We start from the raw sequence: 21,909 nt of genomic DNA on the forward strand, positions 1-21,909 counted from the left end.
CCACGTCCCACCGATCTCTTGTAAAGGCGATTTAGGTCACCGTCCTCAGACACTTTGGCTTTGAAATGTGCGCCGCTGCAGCTGCTTCATAACCTCATATAACGCAGAGGATTAAAGCTGTATCTCACAGCTTGTGAATGGGAGCCAACAAGCCGGTATCAGCTTCAGGATCACCCGACAAAGGACCTCATGGCAGGTGTATTCCTGATGCCAGAGGGGCGTCTGTGGGGCAGAGTCATAAAGTGATCGTGGGTTGAAGGGAGTGAATTGGCACAAAGACTTTCTTAAGCCCCAGGCAATGGAGGGTTAACCATTCACTCTTGGATGAAGTCATTTTTTTTTGCAAACAGTAATAAATAACCAAAATAACAAATTCCTTGGGCTAAACCCTTAGGAAAAAATCCCTGGCAGAATGCCAGGCATTTTCACCGCATTTGTTGAAAAGAGTCCATTGGGGCCATAAAGTTGTGTTTTCAAACAGAAGAATACATTTGGCTTTTTTTATCCCCAGTACCCATGCAACGAGAGAGCAACAAAGCAGCTGGTGTGTGTGTAGATTTCAATTTGCCGGCCGCACCATTGGATCGGGTTAAGAGCGTTTGTGAGGAATGTGGATGCCTCCAATTAGTTAAAAGCATCGCAGAAGAGAATCATTGTGCTGAGACCTGGAACCGCTTCAAGAAAAGGGAAAGTTTCATTAACTACTCGACACTAATTGGATCCTTTGTGCCTTTTTCTCTCTCTCTCTAGTGAAGTGAGGGCTACGTTCGGAAATAGAGCTCACTTCAGCCCAACGTCAGTTTACACACTCAGAGCTTTCCTTTATTCAGGGGAAAAAAGGACAGATTTAATCCGTTTAAAGTATACAATCTGGGAAAATTGTGCATTGAACGCCACTAAAACACACACACGAGGGAAATGGCTCGCACAAAAATCTGTGGCCAGAATGAAGCTCCAGGAAATTAAACGCTGAAAATATTATAAGAAGTCAGATGACAAGTTTAATGTTTTTATTCTGAAATGCGAGCTGCTCTGTTTATAAAACCATACACTTTATCCGTTAGGTTTAGGAGTTTTATAACCAATCACACCACAGGCAGCTCAGTAAATCTCCCAAATTATCCCAGGAATGCAGAATTGTCCTCGGCTGCTATTATAAAGCTAAAACTGCTGGCATGCAACGTCCCGGAGACCGCGGAGTTCCCTCTGGGATTGTCCAAGTTGATTCATAGTAATACTTATTTTCTCTTTTATTTTTGGGTCCTGCAAACTGCACCTAGCAACCGACAATATGAAATAACTCAGATGAGACATCTGGCTCGGAGCGTGACTTCCACGCCAAGAACATTGTATCAGAGAGATGTTAGCCCCGGGTCCCGCCGCTTAAAACTTGGTTGGATGACGATGTCTGCAGACCGCAATTAGCCTGAAATCAATCATTTGCTCATCTGACTGTTTGGTAAAGCCTTTGTTAAATAAGCATATGAAATAAGGACTGAAGAGGCAAAGCGACTTGAATTAACCATTAGCATCTGCAGGGTTTTCTGCTCTTAGGCAGTGCAAACAATGTGTTATTGAAGTAAACGGTTTTGTGGCACAGCCTCCCAGCAGAGGTGGTAGAGCCTCATACAGTGAGGGGATTAAACATGCATGGGATAGACATACGGCTCCTGAATCTAAGACGAGACCAACGACTGATTAAGGTTTGATTCCTTACAGCAGGAAAAACAGGTAGGCAGACCAGAGGGGCCGAGTGGGGCCAATCTGCCGGCAGGTTGTATGTTTACTGAGGCAGCTGGAATGGTATGGGCTCTGACTGAGTGAAATCTCGTTCCATTGGATGTGTTTTGGCCCCACCAGCTGTCACCCGCAGAGCCGGGGTCTGCAGTGATGGGGATCAGAGTGACACCAGAATGCCGATCATTCGAAGAGCGGACAAAATAAGGATCTGACGTCACCACCGCATCCTAATAGAACAGACACCGAACTATTACATGTTCTGCTTCTGCAAATGTTTCATTTGACGTGACACTTATTATCAATCGTCATTACAAGGCCTGGAAGTAGCCATAATCGTATTAAATGAAATATTTGGCATTATTGGGGACCTTCGACTTGTACCCTGAGAAAAAGAGGGAGCCGATGAGTGGCTTTCCATCAGATGCACGTATAAATGGCGAATTTGGAGAGCTCAGATAAGTAGAGCTGGGGGGCCGCCATTCCCAGCCTGCACCCAGGCCTCTCACATTGCATTGGGCAGGCGAGCCTCCACAGCATCCCTAAACTGCCATGGCAAGGAGCCAAGCGACCGTGCCAAGAAACTCTCAGCAGCGCTACAGCCAGCTAGTTTATTTAGGCCGCTTTGAACCCTTTCCACATGCCCACTCGGATAACCTACAGGGGCTGAGGTAGCAGCATTCTATGGACACTTGCCCGATACATGGCCGACAGGGCTCCAAAAGCAGCCTCTCTGTTTGTTGATTTGCTTTTATCAACTCGGGCTAAAAATTGCTAAGGGACATTGAACAAACAGTTTTCTTGTATCCAAAACAGAGGCAGATTATTTGTGCAAATGACCGCGCGGGGAAGAGCTGACAGATGGCCAGGAGTGAAAGAGGTCCATGAAATAATGGAGAGAAGCTAATCCAGAATCCCTCTTCTCTGGAAATCTCTATTTCAGCCTTTGGCAGGCGCACCGTTTTAGAGCTTCTCTCAAAAAGTCTTCTTTACTCTCCAGGGTCCACGCATTCCGCTTTTATGTAGAATTTATGTTTTTCCTTAGGCATTTTACGTGGGATAGGATAAAAACAGCAGATGTGCAGGATTTCTGAATATTTCATATTCCGTAGATACGTGAACATCTAACATCCAGGAGAAGGCATACACTGAGTGACCACGGCCAATATCACAGCTACGTATACGGAGATATATATATATATATATATATATAATGCAGATCATGCTGGGCAGCAGGAATGGTCTCATACCTTGCATCCGCTCTCATCCTTATGACATCATTAAACACAGTTTTATCAATGGGCCAGATGCTTTCTCTTAAAGATCCCCGTGTTCAGGATCTGCCGTATTAATGCCCATCACATTAGTATATGATATTAATGTACAGCAAGCAGCTAGGCATGCATTGCTTAACGCTTTGTTGTCGCCGGGCACCTACAGCGATTGCCGCTTGTGCAGAATATTTATGAAAGCAATCATGTTTTGTTCCTCCTGTTATTCTTAGATTCCGTCCTGTCATGTTCAGTAGGTTTCTGTCATTCATTAAGAATATTTTCCACTCAATGGCAGATGGATTTTTTTCCTCCTATTTTCTTTTCTTTTTTTTGTTCTACTCTCGAGGGCCATTTGTTAATATTTTATTCCGTGTTAACATCTGGGTCTGATCTGTCTCCTGAATATTGAGGACATTCGGCACCTTTCCAAGTTAATTTCCAAAGTGACGGTTGCCTTAACTTCATATAACGTTACCGCTATTTCATTCTGCTGCGGTTCCTCACATTTTAAAAAAAAACACCCATAAAGCTGAGAAGACTGGGACAAAAAAGAAAATAAACATATTTATTCCCGGCGGGATCCCGTCACAGCACCTGGAGATCTATAGACTTTTATTTCTGAAAGACTTACAAAGTTCATTTTTTAAAGGATTACTTGAATTAGTCCTTTAAAGCATTTTCTTCTATTTATTTTTTGTCTGTTTATCTTATTTTACCGTTTATTGTGGTGTAATGTATGGATTTTATAGACTGATACGCTTGGACGATTCCCACCCCCCGAGGGGTTTCAGCGGCCAGTGGAAGCCAAATGCGAATGAGCTGGTAGCTCCAGAGCTTGGTTTTGTCCATCGCTGCTCCAGTGTACTGACCGTTTAAACGTGCTGCAGTAAGATAATTGCTTATTGGCATGAAGGAGACAATTTTCTTTATGGGTCTCTGATAGAGTGATCCATCTGCTTACAGATCAATGAGAGCCACTCACTGAATGAGTATGCTCTAACGGTCCCCTCTTTGTGATGTTGGCTGTGTGTGGTGGTGCAATATAGTAGAGTAACCGTACTGTAAGATTGATTGCTCCATTCGCTTCATGCTGTCTTTTCTCAGCCTTGTGAACCCCAGTACTGGAGTGACCCTTTATAAGTGTACCTTGTGCACCCCGCTGCCTGAGTGTCCCTGCTTGAGGACGCAAAGCCATCAGAGGTTTGTAATAGGGGTATGCTCACACTCATCCACGACGACTTTCGCCCTCCAGTGACATGTCTCAGACAAACACGTTTCACGGGCCTCTTTTATCTTCTTAGCTTTCACTCATCTGTCATTGTTTTTCCCTCAACAGTCACCTCCGTCGTCTCCTAAACTCATGTAAACTTCAAAGGATTTTCTACTATTCCACTCGACTTGAGTGAAGAGCTGGAGCAACTGTGTCTAGGACTTGTCAGCTGTCACAGCAACCTGCCATTCACTGTCCACATTATCTTCACTGAGTGCCTTGTAACCCCCAGAACCAGTGAGACCCTGTAAAGTACATCCCGGATAAGTGGAATGGGCCAAACTCGGCTGTGAATCTCATACGACACACATAAAAGATGTGCAGGGACGTCCGCCGGGAAGATCACCGTTACGGTCGCTGCCTGTTTTTGTTTGGCTGGAGGCTTTTATGTGGCCAACGGGCTTTCGGCGGGACTGCTCTAAATGATTATACGTGACGTGGAAATTGCTTTTCAGAGCAGAGTCCTTAAGTATTTTGACTTGAATGCCATAAAGATATAATTGGGATTATTTTAACTATTCCCAAACTCTTTGTAAGTTAATAGGGGGCAATCAAACATACAGAGATCTGTAACTTCACATTCACTCTGGACAAGTCCTCTCTGGACTATTAATAATGTACTGTGTAATTTAACGTGGATGCTCTCATTTCTCATGAAGCTCGTCTTAACCATGAGATGATCACTCTCCTGTGTTGAAAAGGCTTGTGTACTATTACGGAATCATAGCGATGACATCATCTGCGAGAAACTACCTTGAGACCAAGTTGATGCATTATAGACCTCTATAAGACCCAGGAAGTAGTCGTGGGGACCGGACCCCGTTTGTACATAGTTAACGCTAGCGAAGAGATGACAGAAATGTTCACTAAAGGAACTTGGTGAGACAGCCGTGTGAATCCTTTGCAGAGCTCCTCAAGTCCTAATTGTTCTATCTGCCAGGATGCACAGAAAATATAAGGAGATGCGGCGTTCCGCTTGCCTGCTCTCGCACGGAATTTTCTCATTAACTACATAAAGCAGCCGTAGTAAAGTCCCAAATTAGAAACGCTCTATCTAATCGCCGTTGCTTGACGTAAGCTACTGTGTAACTCGGCTGCCGAGTGTCAAATGCTTCCTTATCATGTGCCGTGACACCAAGCTTCCACTGGTTTATGGAGAATAACTTGATTACCCGTGGGGTACCAATCAGTGAACGGCCTGCTATTGGGTTCGGGTTTTAAAAATCATGCAGCATGGTGTTTTTTTGTTTGTTTTTTTAAACTCCCCAGGGCATTAACCCTCTTTGCCATCCGAGGAAGACAGCTCTCCAAAGCTGGAAACCGGTAAACGTCTCACAAACGTGAAAATGTTTTACAAGGACACGTCTGCGAGCGTGCATGCCACTGATTCATGTCCTGGGAAGACCTGGACACATGTTGCCTATCCAAGTAACATTTTACATTTCCCAAGAGACCTTTCAAACCTTTATTATGATAAATTATTTATTAAGAGAGGTCCCACGAGCGGACGTGTCTGACGTCTGTGTGTATACATACAGAAAATTCCTGCAGTGTCGTTCTTTCGCTAGCAGTTCAAGGCGTTCGGCCCCTGGATGACAGAGCAGCTCTGTCTGGTGAAGCTTCACATGACAAAATCTATTTTAGTATCTACGTATTAAATGTGTCCGTGTTACACGCAGAGACCTGTAACGTTCGTGAGTCTGAAGTCATTAAGTCACGCAGAGAACCTTTCCTTTCTGAATTATGTATTCCCCGCAGCTCGCTTCTCATTCTGAGCAGGGACAGGACTGGCAGATTCCCGGCTTGGCTATGGCTGCGGTTATGTGTGGTGACTATTTTGTTACATGCACGGAATGGATGTCACCAGGATCCATCAACGAGAAAAAAAAACGGAATGAAGCAAACAAGATCCAGCGATGACTTGGGTTCACGCCATGGGAAGGACGTTCAGAAGGTCCCTAATCTCCAAAGTCATAAAGGTAATTTGTCTCACGGCCAGGAAAAGCTGCGCTGAGTTTGCTCCAAGAGGAGAATTCCTGGCGTCTTTGGCCGGCTCCGCGGTCAGATTCCGGGACTCAGGACAAGGGCCGAGGACAACTGCAGCCTGATATGTGAAAGGCGGCTTACGGAGCGAATAGCTGATGAGGCGCGTCATTGTAGCCTCCTATATCCAGCTGCTTTCCCCCCCTGGAAAAGCCTGTTTGAGTGATTGCGGGACGGGTACAGCCGGGGCAATCTCCATGGAAACCACTGGAACGTGCCTGCTGCTTGCTTCGCATTTAGAACTTTGCACCAGAACCGCTCCCATGGCACAAAGTCCTTGTTTACTGTAAAGCAGTGTAAATAGAATTGCACTTCATCGGTTTTGAGTTCAGAGCTGTTAAGAAGGGATCCGTCTTACTCAGAGTGAGATAAATATTGAGTGAACAATATAAGCGAGTGAGCCACCAGCAGCCAGGTTCACTCAGTTTTTGCTGCAGCTTATTTCATGAAAGTGTATTACAGAAAACAAGAACCAGAGCCAGGTTTTCATCCGAAAGGCTTTACTGCCCCACTGTGGACAAAAATTCTCTATCAACCAGCCATAAACCGCAAAAAAGTTACCGGTGTATCGGTTCCCCACAACAGGACCAAGCGAGGTACTGGATACGCGATGCGTTACGTAGATGGATAAACCTCAGGTGCCTTATTGCTTCCTTGTAGGAAACCCCTCGTCTTCAGGCGGGCAGCTGCTGTAACGTGACCACGCCGGCCTAAGGAGGAGCATCTGCTTTCCCATCTCTGTATAACAGTATACGTGTCAGTAATCGTTACATCTGTCACGGCACGTCGGATCGGACTTGCCGTCTTCTCCCCTGATTATATCCTTTAGTGGGAGTCCCCAGGATCATAAACACATTGCAAATTATACTGTGTAACCCCTGAAGCGGTGGCAGATCCGCACGTGGCGACGCCGGCTGGAAAGAGGCAGGGAAGGTGACGGTCGCCTCACTCGTCCCGCGTTGATGGACGCCAGAAACCAAGAAATACACAAACGGTTTATTCAAAATATTTTTATTTTATCTCTTGCATTCTGGAGTAGCAACTGCCCACTCCCAAAACCTTCTGTATCAACGCAAACAAAGAGAGTTACTTGCCCTGGTTTATGGGAATAATGCCACGTGACGCCTAGAATTTATAGGATGTGGAGCAGGACAGTGCTTCAGTAATATTGTTTTACATACAAGCCCTTTCCCTGCTTTTATGCTGGTATTTAGGACTACAATACAGCACTGCCACCTTGGTTAATGCCCCGGGACTTATGGCACTCTATCATTGAGGGAGAGGGGTAGATGCCGTATTATTTAAGCCATTTGTTGCCTCCTGCCGGCTTTCCTCGCAGATGTCTTGTGGTGAGATTGCCCCGTCCCTCGCGTCATCAACCCCTGCGTAACCACAGACAGACGTGATAGCAGCAAGAGAAGAGAATAAGCAAGAACGGAAAAGAAAGGGATTTAAACACTATAGATCCTGGAACATTCCATCAACTTAACAAAATGTATTGTTTTCTTGCAAAAAAGTTAGTTTCACTCAATGCACAAAGAAAACAAATCATGCGCTTATAATCAGCACCGAGAAATGTAGTCTTCGGATAAATAACGTAGCGTTTGGGGTTCCAGATTGCCAACAGAGCGCGACGGTTTCATGACTTCGTTAAAGAAAACTCTCATATCCCGTTTATACAGCAAATTATAAAAAGGCTCTACTCAAAATTAACTCTTGGTGGGAATGATTCCCTCTTCTCACGTGAAACCGCCTTCGCTGAACTCCGGTACAGTTACCTGCAGCGGGATTCTGCACCATTCAGGACACAATCTCCATCCGAAGCAGCCGGTAAAAGTCACACCGAGGGACTGCTCCTTCGGTAACGCAAATTCTCTTTAAATTTAGGTACAAGCGCCCCAAACACCGGGGTATCGCCTGGTCCCAAACTATACACAGAGGCACAAAGGCACTTGGCCCTTAGGGGATTATCCGCTGGGAATTGTGGACAGGGTACAGTGTTTACACACGAGGGTACCTTTAACGTAACAAAACTATAATAAAAAGTACAAATAAAATAAGCAACTCAACATGAAATATTCACTTTGTGTCACAAAACGTGACTTTCCAAAGAGAAACAAACTCTTCAGTCCAGGACCATGGCTGATAACGCATTGAGGTCTCTCATGTAGGGGTGGGAGGAAAGTATCTGATGGATTTTCTGCTGCTGGTTCGATTCTGGGAAAATCTTTAGAAGGGCTTCTTTTAATTGTGAGGTTTCGGCCAGAGTCCTCTGCGGGGGGGTGAGGGGGAGAGGCCGCAAAATATTCTGAAGTGTTGGGTTGAACGCAAGCCTTTCATCCCCAACCGGAAAGCGGCAGGGATTGCTGGCGCAGACACCGGTTGCCACCGACTGGCGCGGGGCGCAGACACCGGTTGCCACCGACTGGCGCGGGGTGCAGGTAGAGACAGGACGATGTATTCCTCCGTTGAGTGCATGACCACCGGGCACATTCCTACAGGAATAAAATAAACATTGGTGTATTCAGCGGTAACGGCCACATTCATTCATCTCACATAAAGCACTGACTGGGGAATAAGCAATAAGGAAGATCGGTATGACTCTCGCTGCGGGAATAACAAAGACATCGCATCCGCCCATCAGGGCAGAGGGGTACGATAGCCGAGCGTGTTCTGCACCGCAGCCAGCAGACATTGTCCAAAACCATTTTTATTAGGATTCCAACCATTTCAATCAAAAAAACAAAAAGTAACAGGTAGTTTGCAAGTTATTTATTCATTCCTTGCATTACCAGTAAATGCTTATTGTATATAATATGATGGATATGAAGACACTGAACACACAGGTTGGCATTAAACTACAGAAGTGACGCTGCAAAATTCGTGTCTTGTCCAAAGTCTTCCGTTCCAAAGTCGTCAGCGGCGGACGCTCTATCGGCATTGGCTTCAGTAGTAAAAATACGGCCTCATTCTTTCACTGCGAACAAACGGGTACTATTCCCAGATCCCGTGCATGCCAAACATGCATCGCAATTACACTCCCCACTAACAGTTCATCAGCCCAACACACCTAGCTATTGCTCGTTACCCTATTACAGAAGGAGAGGTTAATGTACTCAGCACTGACATAACTACTTATTAGCCAAGAATGATTTTCTTTAGGCTTGGCACATTTGTTTTGATGAATAACTGGATCAAGATTTTGGTTATAAATAAAACGATCTAGGTTTCTTACCAGATGTCATGGTGGTTCCTAAGGAAGTCATCCAAATTCGGTCCATGTCTTCCCAAAGGATCATCTGGGATCATGAAGAGATCTCCGACAAACGTATACTGTAACAACCTGAAATTCAGGAACCGGTCAAACAGCTACAGCTACCTCGTCTTCCAGCGCAGATAATTATCCAGCACACACGCGGCGACGTTACGCTATAATGCCGCAGACATACCTGTGTTTAATGATCTCTCTCCAGACGGGAGATTCCACAACAAATTCCCGTAAGTTATCATTCGTTACGATTATACCTCCCGTCCTCTCTGCAAGGTGCAACAGAAATCTGCAACGCAAGAGACGCATTCAGAGACCCTCCGCACACTTCTCCAGCGGCAGCTGCGTCCAGGAAAAACGGGGTCATATTTATCGAGAGAAGGGGTCTACGCCAACCTCATTTTAAGGAATGCAGAACACCAAGAGTATTGGGCTTATGGTTTCAAGACTACCAGTTACTTAGACCTCAGAAGACCGTTTGCCCCTGGCTGGCTACAAATATATAACAGCAGCAAGTCAAAAATCTCACATTTTTACCCAATAACCCTGATGGGAACAGGCTGTCAGTAACTGAGGATCAATAAGCACTGGACAATAGCACACCAGCTGACCTGTCATCGTGCGATGCAATTCGGGTACCCAGCACCGTCCTGGCCGGAGTGAAAGACAGGATCCCCAAATCTTGTAGCTGCTGTAAGAAGTGCTGTTCTGTGAACAAGAGCTGGCCTTAGAACCGGGGTGCATCACCTCTAAACTCATATAAATAATACATCACAATTTTCTCGCCCCTCGATGATCTTTAGAGTCACTTAAGGAACTGATCCTTTGAGAACTACATTCAGCGTCACTGAACTTTCTCTAAGGATTCCACGTGTAACCGCGCACCGCAAAAACAAAGCTAACCCCATTACACTAATACAATGAGTGAATGAATGAATGAGTGCTCCCTTACCTGTTATATTTGGATCACGCTTGGTTCTCCATTGTGGGACAAACACGGTTATATCCCGGTGGCCTCTCTTCCAGAAGTACTCCACCGCTATAGCGACTCCCCGGCAAGAAAAGAATCTATTCAAACCATGACTGAACACAAGACAAAATAAAGTACATTACAACAGGGTGTAAGTGAGAACACACAATTACTCCTCGACAACGTCAAATTATTCTGCGCCTAGACCCAAAGATGTTAAACAGAGCAGAGAGCCGGAGGGTTGGTTATCTCCGCGTATTTAATGCACACACATTGTGTTGTACAGTCAGCCATAGGCGGATACTTAAATAGATGTTTTTGCCTAGTTGAGGGGTCACCCCTCCACACAGAAGGATGACGGTCTCTACCAAAATACATCGCTGGCGTTACTTCATGACACGGCTATGACTCATTTCTGACAGACTGGCTTCCTCATGAATGAAATTCTCATTAATGCAATATCTGCTGGCATGTGACCCTTCTGGAAACCAGTCTCACACAACGCTCTTCATTTATAGACACGAAATCTCGCTTCCCTATTGTGTTTTCCAGTTTTACCGATTGACTGATCTACTGTTACAAGGGCTTGAAACGCTATTAGCCTTATGTCAGCCCTGGGATTTAGTGAGAGTGCTCGCTGCTTAGAGAAAGTCTCCCCTAATGTGGGGCTACCCACTGACAAGTTCTCATAGCCTGGTGTCTCTATCAAAAGAGTCGGAAGTGTCATGCTGGCCGCGTACGAAGAAGACATCAAGTAATAATAACCAACTCCAGATACTGATCCCACCGGTAAGTGTGCAGCCCACCGTAAATGACCCACGTATGATACACGGCAAAGAGGAAAATTACGTCTACGCCACGGTACAGAACTTGTCAAGTCAGCAAGGAACACAGACCTCATGGCCACATTACTGCCGTCGATAATAACACGCTTTAGGTCTCTCCTTCCGGGCTCGTTTTTCAGTTCTAAGCGGTAAGGAACTTTAATGGAATTGAGAAATATCTGAACTCCGGTTACAGGAGGGTCATTCTGACATCGGGGCGGTCTCTCGCTTGGTGCCGGAGCCAATTCCCCCCTGTGGGCTAAAGGGCCTTGCGAGCTTCTGTTTGTAGAGGTCACAGGAGGCATCTTGGAAGGTCCTGCACCGTCTAAAACAATCAAATCGGTACATGGGGGAGACGGACCGGATGCGCCTCTCGCAACAAAATCAAAATTTTTTAGCGCTGTCCTTTGTGCCTGAAGTCTGGATTTGAAAGAATCGCATGCGTCGCTCTCTATATCACACGTGCTGCTCGGGGGAGTCTTGTCATCTGAGGAACCCTTGTGGATTGTTAAATCTATGATCACCTCCTGCACCGGAAAGGACTCTTTGACAGGCAGCCTAATGTTTTTTCCCCCAGGAATGGTTTTGTTAGGCTTGAACTGGTCTGTACTGGTACCACCATTGGAAACACAGGGGAGATCTTGCACTTTGTTGTTCTCCTTTTCAATTTCCTCCAGGAGTTTAAGGGGTTCCTCTGATTGTCCAAATTCACCAATAACCTTCTCAACTACTTCCTGGGAATATCCCATCGTTTTAAAAAAGTTGACGAGGATTTTATATTCGGTTTCTGCGCTGACATGGTCCTCGCCTTCCACCAGTATCACAGAATCTTCCCAGTCACTGGATTCGGAAACCAAGTCAATAATGGGAACATTGGACGCGTCGTCAGTTCTGGAGACGGGTCCATCCACCTGAATGCCGTCCAGCGAGAAGAGCTTCTTTGCGCACCTTTCGTCGCTTTCAGAGTAACGCCTTTTAACCGACAGACGCTCCTCTAGGGATGAATTCCCGTTTAACGACCCTCCACCGGAGTCAGAAACACTGAAAAAAACAGAGTCCAGCTGACAAGTCAGCTCTGTGACAGGCGTCCCCGCTTGCTTTCTACGCTTTTCCTTGGTGTTTATTTGGTGCTCAGATGAGTGATCTGAACTATTCAGCTGGGCATCCAAACTATCGTCATTCTCCCAACGGCGGTCGTCCCCGGTCAGCCCCAAGAGCGCGTCCTTCAGGGCACTGGGCAGCAGTAATAAATCCACCGTGTACTTGTCCGCGTGCGCCTCCACGAAACACTTGAACTTTTTTTTCACGTCGGGCTCTTTGTCGCACGGCACGCTCTCGTTGTTCCTGAAGAGGCTCACAAACTGCTGGACCTGACTTTGAGCCATCACTACAGGTTCCGTGGCCCCTTTGATACTGAGGACCCCGATTTCCAACACGCTGATGTTGGCGTAGGTATCCTGAATGAGACGATTAAGAAACAGGCTCTTGGCCCCGACGAAGATGCAGTGCATTTCTTTTGGATAGCTTTCCTTTGCCTCCATTTCTGGTTCACAAAGACCCTTCACGTATTCCTAGAACAGAGGAGAGGCCGCCATATTAGTTGCAGGTCAAACAATGCAGCCCGACTGACGCTCAAACAACGCTCACGGGTTACTTTCTCGTATTTGTAAAAATATATTTTGGGAAGACATGTTGCGATTAGTCTTTTCTCTCAGTTCTCAGAAGCTCCCGCATACACCATGTGGGATTTCCCAAACACAGACCGGTTTCCACTCACAGACCTCGGCTCAACCACAACAATGCAAATACTTCCTGAACGATCACGACGTCGGCCTCGCGTAAGGAAATACCCTGCTCGCTGCTTCCTCCTCGCTCCACTCCCCAGGTCAGGGCTTTCCAGTCGGAGCGGCCAGCATGCGCAACCCAGGAATCTTCCTTTGTGGATTCCTTTGGGGTGTGAGCCGGTAACTTCCAAGTGCCGAGAAAACACTTCACAGCCCACTTACGTTATAATATAATAAGTAAAAACGTGGCGGAAACGAGAAAGCTTGTGTCAGAATCAGCAGGTCTTGGAATTTTTAGCACGTATTAAGAGATATGGATCTCCTGAGTGCCGAGCCGGGCTGTGACCCGGCAGCTTCCTTTTACCAGTGACTATGAAGTAATACCAGTTTAACCAGTTACACACCAGTCAGAAGGCATGTATCTCCATACCCCGAAATAGCATCAATACACCCGATGACCCGCACAAGCAATTTCCCCAACTAACGTAGCGTCACGTGTACCTAAAGCATAGGGCTGTACGGCAGCTGTGAACGGCCACCGGCACCAGATGTACAGGCAAATATCAGACATATGGAACGTATACGCACCTTGGCCTTACGCACAGCCTCTCTCTCCCCTTTGATTTGCAGCCAGATGTGACCAGGGCTTCGCTCATCCTCTCTCTCTGCATAATGGAAGCTCTCCAAAGAGCCCAGCACGGTGAACAGCACTGGAAAGAGCGCCTGAATCCGGCCTCTGCTTCTCTCCAGCAGGGACCTCTTGTCCGCAGGGGCGGTGAATTCATCGACGAGCTCCCTTCCTGATCCGCCGGGTGCAGCAGCTTCAGCCATTCCTCCCCGTCCTCAGTCTGGATCTCCGCTGGTGCCCAGCACTGCCAACCTGGAGAGGTAATCAGATCGTTGTGGTTTGTAACACACGGCAGGCTTGGAGTTTCTTCACAACGTATCCTTTAACCTGCGAGTCGCAGCAGAGCTGAATTCTGCCGGGGGGTCCTACAGGAGCGATAGGGTGGGATGGATGAGATAACTGCGTTCTCCTTACGGCTCAGGGGCTGTAACAGCGCAGAGATCCATCCCACGTCAAGCTCCAGATTTGGGGAAAGGTGAGGGAATCACGCTGAGGTTTATTCCGTGGGGTGCAATTCCCACACCTTTCCTCACTTAATAGCAGGTGTCCGTAACCAGCAAACACACAACACTAAAGGCACCGGGTCGAGCACACAGCGTAATGACAACATTTCTTCAACCATTAACCACCACTTTAACGTAAACAAACCACTGGAAGTAATCAGTCACCCTCACAGTCACCTGCGATCCCCCTGCATGAACCCAGTATATGCCGCTCCACATCCTGCTCCCTAGTGTCACCCCAGCCTGTGGCCGGCAGCCCCCCCCGTGTCAACCCCAGCCTGTAGCCGGCAGCCCCCCCCCCCGTGTCAACCCCAGCCTGTGGCCGGCAGCCCCCCCCGTGTCAACCCCAGCCTGTGGCCGGCAGCCCCCCCAGTGTCAACCCCAGCCTGTGGCCGGCAGCCCCCCCAGTGTCAACCCCAGCCTGTGGCCGGCAGCCCCCCCAGTGTCAACCCCAGCCTGTGGCCGGCAGCCCCCCCCAGTGTCAAGCCCAGCCTGTGGCCGGCAGCCCCCCCCCCAGTGTCAAGCCCAGCCTGTGGCCGGCAGCCCCCCCAGTGTCAAGCCCAGCCTGTGGCCGGCAGCCCCCCCAGTGTCAAGCCCAGCCTGTGGCCGGCAGCCCCCCCTAGTGTCAAGCCCAGCCTGTGGCCGGCAACCCCCCCAGTGTCAAGCCCAGCCTGTGGCCGGCAACCCCCCCAGTGTCAAGCCCAGCCTGTGGCCGGCAACCCCCCCAGTGTCAAGCCCAGTCTGTGGCCGGCAGCCCCCCCCAGTGTCAAGCCCAGCCTGTGGCAGGCAGCCCCCCGGTGTCACCCGAACCTCGGACGGCACACGCACTACTCACGGGCCCATTGGAAGCGCCTATCTCTGGCTCGCCCTTGCGGCCGGGTTCAGGGTGGTTGAACGCCTCTGTTTCTACGCCTGTGATTCTACGGTATACCCCACCGATAAGAGTAAGAACACTTCCGGGTCTGGGGCACGTTACGTAAACCTCCCTGCGTCAATAGTAAAAGTCCCGAAAAGGCTGGCGCGAGATCACCCTGCTGTGCAGGCTCCACCCATACAAGGGGGCGGCCTTAGACGGTTTGGCGTGTGATTGGCACTTTGGCAGGTTCGCTTTGGGGCTATCCGGTCGCTTTGCGGGGAGATTTTATAATAAGTAAAAACGTTTAAGAGTAATTATTTACTTTATTCACAAGATGTCATTTATAGAGCGTTTCCTGCTGCGCATTATCGGGGCCGTAGATAAACATCACAGCTATACCTACACTGTGACATACCTCTCCGCGAGGGGACTGCGCCCAGCCGGGCTCCGCGGCCCCTGAATCTCAGGCAGAGGTTGCAGGATGCGGGGCCCCCGAATCTCAGGCAGGGGATGCGGGGCCCCCGAATCTCAGGCAGGGGATGCGGGGCCCCCGAATCTCAGGCAGGGGATGCGGGGCCCCCGAATCTCAGGCAGGGGATGCGGGGACCCCGAATCTCAGGCAGGGGAGCTGTCAGTCAGAAGCTAAGCCCCACCTTAGTGCCTGGGGAGGGATCCGCCCATACACCAAGGCCATTGGTCCTTCTGAGTGACAAATCTAGCGGCCAATGCGTATGAGCTACAGAGACAGGCCGCAGATGTTTGTTTACAGTAGGCTTTCCGTACTGGCTGCACCGAACTACGGAGAGCCTACGGGGACAGGCGTGCTGGCCAGTGAGCTGCGAGGTGCGCCGGATATCCGCTCTTAGGCGGAAGCGGCTAGATGACGCCTGTTGTCAGTAGGATAAGTGGCGTAATATTCCCTAGAGTAACGGAGTCTGACAGGTGAGTGTGCCCGAGATACCGGCCAGCTCCGGAGTATAACCACACTGTGCCGTCATCCCCGAGGGGCGCTTTATGTTGATAGCCAATCTGCGCGCTGGTTATTCTTGCTGCTGCACTTCTGCGTCCAATCTGCAGCTGCAGAGAGCATGACTGACGTTCGGTGCCAGTACTGCAAGTTCGGTGCCAGTGTCCCAGGCCCTTTAGCAGGTTGGAGCTTACCGATTGCCTGCCTGCCGGTCCCCAGCCCTGCCTGCCTGCCGGTCCCCAGCCCTGCCTGCCTGCCTGCCGGTCCCCAGCCCTGCCTGCCTGCCTGCCGGTCCCCAGCCCTGCCTGCCTGCCTGCCGGTCCCCAGCCCTGCCTGCCTGCCTGCCGGTCCCCAGCCCTGCCTGCCTGCCGGTCCCCAGCCCTGCCTGCCTGCCGGTCCCCAGCCCTGCCTGCCTGCCGGTCCCCAGCCCTGCCTGCCTGCCGGTCCCCAGCCCTGCCTGCCGGTCCCTCGTAACCCGTCGCGGTGTTTGTCTGCTAAGCTGTGTTTTGGTATTAAATGGTAAAAAGCTCTGTTATCTCAGAGCTGTGTAGCATGACAGTTGATTTTGTGGCATTTATTGTCGTTAACGGTGTGGCTTTTCTCATACCCCACTTGGCATCATTTGCGTTGTCAGCTCGGTGAGGTTTAGTGAAGGGCTGCCGGGTGGCCGATTGAATAAGTGACGTCTTGTATGTCTGCTGGGTGGCGGCGCCGTGTGGATAGTGAATGAAGAGTTTATTAGCTGCTGTAAAGTGATAGCCGGATCTCTCTGCACCTTTCCAGAATGCGTTGGGTGGGAACCGCGCCACTCGTCCGTCGCAATCATATAATAATGAGCTGCTATAAATAATACATGAAATAAAATATATCATTTAAAAGCAGAGAATTTTAGAGTGTCTGTGCAAGGCCCTGGAGGAGGTAGAGGTGGACGGCTCCTCGGCACCCTGGGTAATCCTGCGCAGCGCGTTCCCCTCTTCGTGGTGTTTGGGGAGGAATATTATGCAGCTTTTCCCATTCAGTGTGGCAGGGACTGGCCAGCCCTGCCCTGTTATTAGATCGACCGTAAATCTGCATTCCTGGCGACGCGCCCCTGTGAGCTGTCTGCGAGGCCTGGCACACGCCATTCCCAAAATATCCCGTGTCCCCTGCCACGCGCTTGGCGTGTAACTATGCATGATTACTCTGGGAGTTATGCATACGATGGCTGTGCCAGCGAAGGCCTGGAGTTAACGCGATAAACTCTTGCCGTGGTTTGCGTGTCGTCGCTCGCTTGCGAGTGTTGCTGCGTTTAGGTAATCTCGTCGAGGCAGATGAACGCTCTCGGTGCGATGTGTCTGACGCTCGCCCCGTTTTGTAAAGATTTTAGTGTAACGTTCTGTATCAGAATACATCAGAGAACACGGTAAGCTTTCTAACCGAGTGTCCGCTATAGTACTACCCGCTGCCGATCGCTATCTGTCACTCGATGAAGCGGACCTGGCGCTGTTATCAGTCTGTCTTCTCTGCTAACCGGGTGTGTTTGGGTTACAGTGAGGTGGATCTTCCAGAACTGAAATGATGAACCCTTTCTGGAGCATGCCGTCCGGGTCTGTGCGGAAGGTGGGTGCCGAAGAACAGTAACCATGACGTCTGTCTCTTTGTATCTTTATGCTGAACAGAGGCAAGCGTTGTGCTTTCTCGTGGAATCCCACTCCTATCACTCCTTGTGACTGTCGGGGTTTACATTATTGCGTTTGAGTCTCATAAAGAAGAGACGTTACAATTGAATTGTGCTTTAGAATCATTTGTCATTTTGGCCCGGATGGTAAATCATTTCCTGCTTGGATTTTCAGAGACCAGACAGCGAGGAGAAGATCGGTGCGGGGGACCAAAAAATCAGCCCCCCTCGTTCCTCCTCAAGCAAGAAGCAGCTCCCTTCCATCCCCAAAAATGCCGTTCCCATCACAAAGCCCATCTCCCCGTCCCCGTCCGCGCAGTCCACAAACGGCACCCACGCTTCGTATGGCCCCTTCTACCTGGAGTACTCTCTGCTGGCGGAATTGTGAGTTTCCCGTGAGGGGTTCCTCTCCTCTCCTGTTACACTTTTAACGTTAAAATGTTTATTAAGTGAAAACCCCCCAGCGGATTATCCCTAAACTATGTGATTTGTGACCAGCATCAGACTTTGGTCATAGAGGGTCAGACTTTACCCCCACTACTTCATTTTCTCTATTAGTAGCAGTGTGTAGTAGTGATTAGTAGCAGTGTGTAGTAGTGATTAGTAGCAGTGTGTAGTAGCAGTGTGTAGTAGTGATTAGTAGCAGTGTGTAGTAGTGATTAGTAGCAGTGTGTAATAGTCATTAGTAGCAGTGTGTAATAGTCATTAGTAGCAGTGTGTAATAGTCATTAGTAGCAGTGTGTAATAGTCATTAGTAGCAGTGTGTAATAGTCATTAGTAGCAGTGTGTAGTAGTAGTAATTAGTAGCAGTGTGTAATAGTCATTAGTAGCAGTGTGTAATAGTCATTAGTAGCAGTGTGTAATAGTCATTAGTAGCAGTGTGTAGTAGTGATTAGTAGCAGTGTGTAATAGTAATTAGTAGCAGTGTGTAATAGTAATTAGTAGCAGTGTGTAATAGTCATTAGTAGCAGTGTGTTGTCGTGGTCCTCAAATTAATGTTTTTATTGTATTTCTTTTTCCAGCACCCTGATGGTAAAACAGAAGCTCCCTGGGGTGTACGTGCAGCCGTCGTACCAGTCCGCCCTCAGTAAGACTCCATGTTTTATTCCTATTAAATGAGGAGATGTGCTTACGTTACGGATCGTTTGATACGTCGTTACATTGTTACCTGTGTGATTGCTCATGACGGTGAATTCCCTTTTTCCTGTTTTCCAGTGTGGTTTGGGGTCATATTTATTAGACATGGACTCTACCAGGACGGTGTGTTTAAATTCACCGTCTATATCCCTGATAACTATCCCGATGGAGAGTGTCCGGTGAGTGATTTGGCTACTGATGTGTCCGTTCTCCAGCCCGTGGCTCTCTGCCTCAGGAGCTGCTTTCCCATGCGCTTCGGCTTGTTGCCCCAGTCAGTTCCTTGGGTTATGATATATACTGTGGGACACGCAGTGTCACTGGATGAACTCCGGTGTAACGGTCTATTGTCACAGAGCATACGGGCCGTATACCAGCTGCTCCTCGCCATGTAACACCGCTAAACCGCCTTTGCCGCAGGACGGTGTTGGCGGTGGGGTGGACGTGATGCAGCACCTATAGAGCGCGTTACTAAATGATCTGCTGTCACAATCAGATCCCATTAGACTAAAAGGAAACTCCCTGCGTGAAGCAGAGCTGCCTCCTCCCGGGATGCAGATCATTACTAATCCGGTGACTGTCTTCACTTATTCTTTGTTAAGCGTGAATAACGTTAGTATTTTGTTCTCTGTTCCCCTCAGCGCCTCGTGTTCGACATCCCAGTCTTCCATCCGCTAGTAGATCCGGTCTCCGGCGAGCTTGATGTTAAGCGAGCGTTCACCAAGTGGAGGTGAGTTTGGGATTTCTGAGCGAAGCGCTTTATTTGGCGAGGTGTAATATTTGATAACAAGCGCCCAGTTCCTCTTTGTTTTGGCGTCTGCACAGACCTGGATCCCTTGTTAGTGCTTTGACTGAGCGGAGCCCTTTCTTTGGCGTAATGCAGCAGGGTTTCATTAACTGTGTATTGCTACCGTTCCAGGTGCCATTAAGGTGGATCTCTGTAGCCAAGCGGTTATGTTTTATACTCTGCTTAGAATGTTTTTATATACAGAGTATGTGAAACAGAGTTATGGACGCCCCCCCCGGTCACCGGTTAGCAAAGCAACGTCTCAGGACAGATGGTGAAAGCCTCGCGCTGGCCTGTGATATCCTAGCGCTTTAGTGAATGTCTTCTGTTTTGTTAACTGAGAACTTTGTTTCTTTGCTCCGTTAGGAGGAATCACAATCACATATGGCAGGTGCTGATGTACGCACGGAGGATCTTCTACAAGATAGACACGACCAGTCCGTTTAACCCCGAAGCTGCCGTGCTGTAAGTGCCCGAGGAGCGGCAAATGGTTCTATAGAGTAACTCGCCAAGAGCATTTCTTTTTCACTGGTTTCAAAGCAAGTATCGTGCGTTAGACCTCGTCCGTTAGATGCATCCGGATACGTGACGGTTCTTGCATCAACAAAGTAAACGTTATCTAACTGCTCAGCGACCGGCACAAATGACTCTACAGCCTTTACTAAATGAGTATATAGTGTCTGTAACCTATACGTGTAAGTGCTGAAACCCATTGGGCGATGAGGCTGAGCGACCCACGCGATATTCTCCCGGTCTTTGTGTCGCAAACGTGTCCATCCGTGTGTCAAACTAACCAACGTGATTTGGTGACGCGTGTGCTGGGGCTGTAGGATTTCTCATTGCTTTTCTTTCTGTATCAGCTACGAGAAGGACGTCCAGCTGTTTAAGAGCAAACTGGTGGAGAGTGTTAAGCTATGCAACAGTCACTTATTCGATAAGCCGAAAATAGACGATCCCTACGCCATTATGTAAGTAAAGCGACCCCCTCGTTTCTTTTATTTCGCTCTTTGTTATATTATCGCGCGTCGGGGCTTTTATTATCTGTGTGAATTAAGCTGATTCTATGTTTTATTATTTTCCAGCTTTTCTCCTTGGAATCCAGCGTTACACGACGAAGCCAGGGAAAAAATGCTGGCGCAAAAAGTATGCACCTGAAATAGCGTTGATGTGAGCAGCCGTGTCACCCAGCTGTAGGGTAGAACTCTAGACTGGGCATTACTGGGATGTGTTGCTGGTGTGCATGGTGCTTGGCGACGGTGACTGGCATTAGCCGCGTTATTGGCTGTGTGTGGAAGCCCCCCAAGGCATTTATCCGCTGCGGCCGAGGGGTAAAGACATCTGAAGCCCCTTTGCTGTTCCCGATCGCGCTCGGTGGAGATTAGACTGTCGCTGACCTCTGTGGGATGTCGGATATTCTCTGTTCATATGTCGGATGGCTTTAAATGCATTTTGTGCTGACTGTGTTCATGTGCTGCGAGATTCCCGGGGTAACAGTCTAAATGCTCATTGCTGTGCTGTGGGTTGTCAGATGTGTGCCCTCCGCGAGTGACTGTTTAGGGTGTGTGTGTGTGTGTGATTGCGCAATACCACTCCACGCTCACAATTGTTTGCATTCAACGCTCTTAAACTGTTTATTGGAGAAACGGCTTTTCAGTTGCATTTCTCTTTGTTTCCGCCCAGAAGAAGTCAGAAGAACAAAGTAAAGGTCTCCACGTGTCTGGATTATCTTGGGTGAAACCCGGCTCTGTCCTGCCCTTCAGCAAAGAGGAGAACGCTCTGCAGACATAGTGCCGGCTCTGCGCACTTCGGCACCAGGCAAATATGTGGACTTGATCTCTAATTTAATTGTGAAATTAACTGTATGCTGGGGGTTTGGCCCTTCTGGCCGTGGAGAAGTCTCCTAATCCGTTTTTATTTTCCTCTCGTGGATCTCCGGTTTTTAAACCGGCTAAACACAATGGTTCACAGAAGAAATGTAACCTTTTCTCAAACCGGGGGGTCGAGGCTGCGTATGTTCTGAGGTGGGGCCGGTGGTGAACCTTGTGTTTCGTTTGCCACATGCAGATATCGTTCAGCTTGTTGCGTGTTATAGCTGTAGGTTTTAACGCTGGATTTAGCGGCACGCGGATTGCTGCTGGGGGTCTCTGTACAGAGGGATGACGAGGTTTATCTTTTCTGAGAAGCTGCGCTCATTATACTTTACAAAT

At 48.6% G+C, this 21,909-nt stretch overlaps 2 protein-coding genes across 5 annotated transcripts; one reads left to right on the top strand and one right to left on the bottom strand.

Moving 5' to 3' along the window:
* Window positions 1-8,127: 8,127 nt before the first annotated feature.
* Window positions 8,128-15,212, bottom strand: N4BP1 (NEDD4 binding protein 1). 2 transcript variants are annotated; one of them, XM_053448938.1, is made up of 8 exons: window positions 15,137-15,212; window positions 13,759-14,050; window positions 11,459-12,957; window positions 10,545-10,675; window positions 10,204-10,300; window positions 9,774-9,881; window positions 9,560-9,667; window positions 8,128-8,819 (listed from the first exon to the last, which is right to left on the bottom strand). In XM_053448938.1, the coding sequence occupies exons 2-8, from the start codon at window positions 13,999-14,001 to the stop codon at window positions 8,450-8,452; spliced, it is 2,556 nt and encodes an 851-aa protein (XP_053304913.1). In that variant the 5' UTR covers window positions 14,002-14,050; window positions 15,137-15,212; the 3' UTR covers window positions 8,128-8,449. The 2 variants fall into 2 exon arrangements, with proteins under 2 accessions (XP_053304913.1, XP_053304914.1); XM_053448939.1 differs by having other exon boundaries at window positions 15,130-15,210.
* AKTIP (AKT interacting protein) lies at window positions 13,954-21,629 on the top strand. Of its 3 annotated transcripts, none has more exons than XM_053448953.1 (10): window positions 13,954-14,058; window positions 17,655-17,723; window positions 17,957-18,165; window positions 18,804-18,868; window positions 18,997-19,097; window positions 19,557-19,645; window positions 20,069-20,167; window positions 20,563-20,670; window positions 20,785-20,845; window positions 21,383-21,629. In XM_053448953.1, the coding sequence occupies exons 2-10, from the start codon at window positions 17,679-17,681 to the stop codon at window positions 21,488-21,490; spliced, it is 885 nt and encodes a 294-aa protein (XP_053304928.1). In that variant the 5' UTR covers window positions 13,954-14,058; window positions 17,655-17,678; the 3' UTR covers window positions 21,491-21,629. The 3 variants fall into 3 exon arrangements, with proteins under 3 accessions (XP_053304928.1, XP_053304929.1, XP_053304927.1); XM_053448954.1 differs by lacking the exon at window positions 13,954-14,058 and adding an exon at window positions 15,967-16,099 and having other exon boundaries at window positions 21,386-21,629; XM_053448952.1 differs by lacking the exon at window positions 13,954-14,058 and adding an exon at window positions 15,968-16,099.
* Window positions 21,630-21,909: the final 280 nt, after the last annotated feature.

This window comes from Spea bombifrons, chromosome 10 (assembly GCF_027358695.1).
Source record: "Spea bombifrons isolate aSpeBom1 chromosome 10, aSpeBom1.2.pri, whole genome shotgun sequence".
NCBI classification, from domain to species: domain Eukaryota; kingdom Metazoa; phylum Chordata; class Amphibia; order Anura; family Pelobatidae; genus Spea; species Spea bombifrons.

Bases quoted from the DNA above. Each gene is read 5' to 3' on its own strand.
- AKTIP (XM_053448953.1), top strand. From the start codon at position 17,679: ATGATGAACCCTTTCTGGAGCATGCCGTCCGGGTCTGTGCGGAAG. The intron at 17,724-17,956 runs GTGGGTGCCGAA...TTGGATTTTCAG, and splicing joins CGTCCGGGTCTGTGCGGAAG to AGACCAGACAGCGAGGAGAA. The intron at 20,671-20,784 runs GTAAGTAAAGCG...ATTATTTTCCAG, and splicing joins GACGATCCCTACGCCATTAT to CTTTTCTCCTTGGAATCCAG.
- N4BP1 (XM_053448938.1), bottom strand. From the start codon at position 14,001: ATGGCTGAAGCTGCTGCACCCGGCGGATCAGGAAGGGAGCTCGTCGAT. The intron at 10,676-11,458 runs GTCTGTGTTCCT...TCTTGTGTTCAG, and splicing joins GGCAGTAATGTGGCCATGAG to TCATGGTTTGAATAGATTCT. The intron at 9,882-10,203 runs GTCAGCTGGTGT...CTTGCGTTGCAG, and splicing joins ATTGCATCGCACGATGACAG to ATTTCTGTTGCACCTTGCAG.